Below are 5207 nucleotides of genomic sequence, written 5' to 3'. Positions count from 1 at the left end.
ATATATATATATATATATATATATATATATGCTGTAGTTTATTCAATTTTTATTTTGAAACATAGAATAATTTTTCCTCTCATGAATTTGCATACCGAAACCACTTTTTCCTTGGAGTTTCAGGTGTTGCAACATACAGAGGAGGCTTGTGGATGGTGGAGTCTAACTGAGAACCTGGGAATGACGTTCAATACAACTGTTGACTGTTTGGTACTACATATCCCAGTGTGCACTTCTCCACTATTCAAGTAGACAGAGGCGCATAGAAGTGTAAGGTGTACAGTTGGAGTGACACTCCCCGACGATTGAAAAGTTCGCATAAGAACTGAGTGGGGAAACTACCATGTTCCAGGTACGTGTCTTAAGTTTAAATATTTTATGTAGATTATATAGGCTATTTGTCCAAACTAAGCATGAATATAAAAAGGCGTATTTGACTAGATGAAGTTTTTCACGTGTTTTGATTTAAATAGATTGCGTGTGTATGTTTGAATACAGTGTGGAATGTGTGTCCTTATGGCGTTTTAACAGGCCAATCCTTAAATTATTACATGCATTTATTTATTATAGAAACTCGCAGTAATATAGAACGTTTATATTTTTTTAATATGGGATGACGTTTGCCTGCCTTTCAAAACAAACAGGTGTATTGTGACGTGGCTGATGCAGGGCGTATTAGCGCGTGCTGATTTGAAAAGAGCACTCAGCCCTTCAAAAGTTTGTCAAAGAGACACTGATATTCAGACAAGACAGACCTGTTTTCATGCGTTGCCACGGCATAATACGTGTTTAATGAGTCACCGGAGACATTATGAAATTATAATATATATAAAAATAATATTATTATTATTATGAAACATCAATAAACTAATCTCCAATAACTATATAGGCAACTCAAGAAATGATCTTGATAAAAGGGTTCCTTACTGAACTTAAGCTGCTGCAGTTAAAAACTTTTATTTTTAAGAATGTTAAATGAGATTTTTTTTTATGTTAATTTGTTCACCTTTTTTCTTATTAGCTTTGACATTAGAGACAAGACTGTTGTCGTTTCATCTTGGATATTTAAAATGGCAGCCGCGAAAGTAAAGTCAAACAGTTGTGCAGGAAATCTGCTTCGGAGTAGATCGGAGGGAACACTGATAGATATGGATGAGAATGTTACCATCAACAACAACAACCTTCATGGTAAGTATGCTAAAATGAGCCCCTCTCTGTTCATTTGTTAATAATGTGAAGACATTTTTCAGAATGTTATATTTGCTCCACAAACATACTTTTCAAACTGGTCTAATTGTCCTAACAAATACATGTATTAGGATTTAATTTCTTGATTGTCCTGACATTTTATATCTTCTCTTCTCTTAGGGGGCTATGGTTATGAGATTGGAAAAAACTCAGAGTGGCCTGTCCTACCGAACGAAATTGAAAATCCAAAACATTCTACCAACCCCTTCTGGAATCAGATGGGCAGGTCAAATCCATTCTTAAATGAAATCGTCCATGCCAGTAATTACGACTCTGGAGTGTCCATGCTGAAAGAGGATCCCTTATCTCTGTTTGACAGTATTAATGAGGACTCACTCAGCACATCCTCAGATGAAACAAACTTTGCCCATCTTTTAGCACCCAGACAAAACAATTTAAACCGATCTGGGAGGTGGAGAAGTGCCTCGGATATACTTGACAGCCTTGAGAAGAAGGAAGATGAGAGGATGAAGAGACTTAACTCTCAAGAACCCTACCTGAATCCTGATTTTGAGTGGTTGAAGAATGACAGAAAAGCTTACAAAATGGCTTGGTTGAGTCATAGGCAGCTAGCCAGGTCCTGTTTGGACCTGAGCCTAATAAAACAAAGTCCTGGATGGGCTCAGACTCAGGCCACAGACGTTCAAATCTTCTGCAAGATCGACCACAACGGTGGCTCTGTGCAGTTGCCAGACTCCAATATCACTGCCCATATTCCTCAGGGACACGTCCCCGCAGGTGAGATCCAAGAAATCGCCCTCAAAGTACTCCTCGATCCTCCCGCTGGAATAAACAACAACTACACCACAACTCTGAGTCCTCTTTTAGAGGTCAGCCTCAGTAACCATAATGTTTCGGGGGGCATTTCACTGGAGATGAGAATGGCTGCCAAAGTAAAAAGTGACCCCACAAGCCACGTCCTGACCTCATTCATGGGTCTAGCCTCTCAAAGGAAAGAAGGACCTTATCAGAAGATAAAAGACTGTTACATATACAACGACATGTTACAAATGAAGCTCTTTGATTTAAAACCGCGCATGTATGTCATAACTGCTGCCGAGGCCACTGTTTTGGAGCAACCTGCTGTGTCAGTATGGGATTACTTGGATCGCCATATCACGGTGGCCGTCTACGGTCCCAAGCATATACACCCATCGCTCAAAGTGGTGCTGGTCATATCGACCCATGATAATATTCCACCCAGGCTCCCTTTCTCTGATATCCAGAGGGGTGATAGGAACCTGCCTCCTGTTGTCTTGGAGCTTTGGGGAAAGCATCAGTTCAACCCACATGGTCTTAAAGATCTTCAGATTGCTTCTAGAGTGTTGGATTCAAACTTTGAAGTGAAACCAGTGGATCTGAATAAAGAGGTCACGCAGGAGCAGCTTAAAGCAGGAAAAGTGCTCCATCTACCGCTAGATCTGGTCAAGGTGAGTGGAGATGAAATATGCCCCTTCCAACTCAACATTGAGGTGAAGGATCCAAAGAGTCTCACTTTGGGCGATTTCTACATCACCTCCCCTGAAGCTGCCCCTCTGAGGTCAGAAAAACACAACCACAGGCGAGCAGATCGACAGAGGGAAGTTACTCGTTCCACACCAATTCCCGAGGAATCGATCCCAGAAGTCCTTACCCAGAAGTTTCAGGACAGACCTGTGGATTTGCATTGGTATGGGGTAGCAATGAAATCGATTCTCAGACAACCGAGAGTGGAATATCTTCTGGAATACTTCAAAGGTGATACAATTGCTTTGCTTTCTAAAGAAACTGTTAGATCTGTAGGTCAGATGAAGGTTAAGGAATGGTACATTGGCTTTCTTCGAGGAAGAGTTGGCTTGGTGCACTGCAAGAACTTGAAGGTCATAACCAAGGGTCAAGTCATTGACTTCACTGGAATTAATCTCACCACACCAGTCCTCCTGGACAATATGACAATTCCTTTTAAAAAACTCACCTACATGTACTCTGCTATTCAGACCCTGGTCACAGAGCATGTCAAATGCTGGAGAAACTTCGCTGAGGCTCTCGGTTACTCAGAGGTCTCAATTGACGCTATCTCCAGGAGACACGCTGACACGGAGGCAGAGAAGGTGGCTTGTGTTCTAGAAAAGCTCAAGGAAGACTGTCATGCAGAGAAGATCAAGAAAAAGTTCCAGCATGAGCTTATCATAGTATGTATCTTTTATTCTGATGTTATGCGTAGAACAGAAATCTGAGGGAAACAAGTTTTATTAATGATTTGTATTCCCCACAGGGGCTGTTAAAGATGGATGTTCAAGGTGTAGTAGCCCATCTAATCCAGGATATAGTGATTCTATCCACAGCAGTCGAGCTGGGAGCGCGATGGCGGGAACTTGCCGAGAGACTGGGGAAACTATCCAATGCCCAGATTGCTTCTTATGAGGCACCACACAAAGGGAAAAATGGAGAAGTTGGTGCCCAGGTGAGCTAAAATAAAAAAAAAACGTACAAGTAAAGTCAATCATTAAATACCCTGTTCAATTTATTACCATATTACTCGCTTATCATTGACATGATCGATAAAATAAGGTCTAACCCAATCCTAGTCATGCCATTTGACATGTCTACATCTAAACAATTTTTTTTTAGATTTGATTTATTTTTTTACTTCATTCAATAGTCAATGTGGAAGCCTGCATATGACTTCCTGTATTCCTGGAGTAAGCGGTATGGGGACGGCTACAGGGATATGATTCAGGACCTTCATCTGGCCCTGGATAAAATGAAGAGCCCAGTGACCAAGCAGTGGAGACCGATTACTGGAGCTCTCATTACTGTCAACTGCATGGAGGTCCTAAGGGTATCCGCCTTCCTCAGAGATTAGGAGACGACTTCTGGAGCACCTGCACGACTTATTGGGGTGATCCTGCTGAGTTCATACTAATAGCTGTGCCATATTTTTGACATGATAAATATCGACTTAAGGTGGCATCTACCCTGTTATCTGAAAAGTACTGAATATTTGTTACTGTGCACCTGTCTCTATATTTTATATGTTGTATTCATGTGGAATTCACTGTGACAATGAAATTTTGACAACTGTTGTCTGGTTCTTAAAAGACTCTTGAGTTGTTACTAAGTCCCTTATGCAATGTCGAGGCTTTTAAGGGTTGTTGGTGGAAAGAGAAATAGAAGATTTGTTCATTAATTTTGATAGAGATGGAATCTGAAACGTTTTCATTCTAGATGAACTGCCTCAAGGTTACCGCCTTTCTTTGAGCAATTTTGCTTGAACTGTAAGTGTCTGTATCAGTACGTTTTAATATTTGAAGCTGTACGTGGACTATCTGGTATAAGTGTTACATGCATTTAGGCCCTCTTGGACTGTGAATCATTATTCGTCCGTGCCAGTGTATACTGATGATTTCACTATCCATGGATGTACCGTTATACTAGGTTTAACATCTAACGTCATATCTTTGTATGATACTGGGAAAATGTATTGATCTATTTTTATATTTTGTATTTCTAGTTGTCATTTTAAATGTGCTAACTACAGTGTTTAAGAGTGAGGGTCCTTGTATAATTGCAAACCTTTCCTGTGTTAGAGTCTTTAAAATCTATTTTGTATTGCTGTGTTATTTAATGCTAATACATTTTGAGATTTATTATAATTAAACTTTAACCTTTTGTCATGAAGGAGCTCAAATAAAGGGCAAAGACATTAATAATACAAATGTTTTAATGTCTCCTAATCTTCAAATTACTTCAGTAAACGATGTTTAACATATCTTATCATTTGATTTAATGGGAAACGCATAACATGCAGCATCATAACCACGCATGGCACTATATCTGCATTGCATTCTGAGTAGTGCAGTGCAACTCAGCCTCAAATCTGTCACTTCCTTTCGATGATTTAAAAATGATGCCATTATCTGGACACCAGTGGATTCTCCAGTGACCTCAATGTCACAGCCTTATTTACAATACAGGAT

At 40.0% G+C, this 5207-nt stretch overlaps 1 protein-coding gene across 1 annotated transcript; it reads left to right on the top strand.

Annotated features, from left to right (window-relative positions):
- The first annotated feature begins 254 nt into the window (after window positions 1–254).
- Window positions 255–4936, top strand: macc1 (MET transcriptional regulator MACC1). Its single transcript, XM_079444732.1, has 5 exons — window positions 255–352; window positions 1022–1188; window positions 1369–3419; window positions 3503–3691; window positions 3890–4936. The coding sequence occupies exons 2-5, from the start codon at window positions 1071–1073 to the stop codon at window positions 4091–4093; spliced, it is 2562 nt and encodes an 853-aa protein (XP_079300858.1). The 5' UTR covers window positions 255–352; window positions 1022–1070; the 3' UTR covers window positions 4094–4936.
- Window positions 4937–5207: the final 271 nt, after the last annotated feature.

This window comes from Barbus barbus, assembly GCF_936440315.1.
Source record: "Barbus barbus genome assembly, chromosome: 21".
Classification (NCBI taxonomy): domain Eukaryota; kingdom Metazoa; phylum Chordata; class Actinopteri; order Cypriniformes; family Cyprinidae; genus Barbus; species Barbus barbus.
Note: the sequence above shows the minus strand (reverse complement) of the source record. Positions and strands in the feature narration are given on the sequence as shown.

Excerpts from the sequence above, each read along its gene's own strand:
- macc1 (XM_079444732.1), top strand. The coding sequence starts at position 1,071 with ATGGCAGCCGCGAAAGTAAAGTCAAACAGTTGTGCAGGAAATCTGCTT. Across the intron at positions 1,189-1,368 it reads CAACAACAACAACCTTCATG|GGGGCTATGGTTATGAGATT; the intron begins GTAAGTATGCTA and ends CTCTTCTCTTAG. Across the intron at positions 3,692-3,889 it reads ATGGAGAAGTTGGTGCCCAG|TCAATGTGGAAGCCTGCATA; the intron begins GTGAGCTAAAAT and ends TTCATTCAATAG.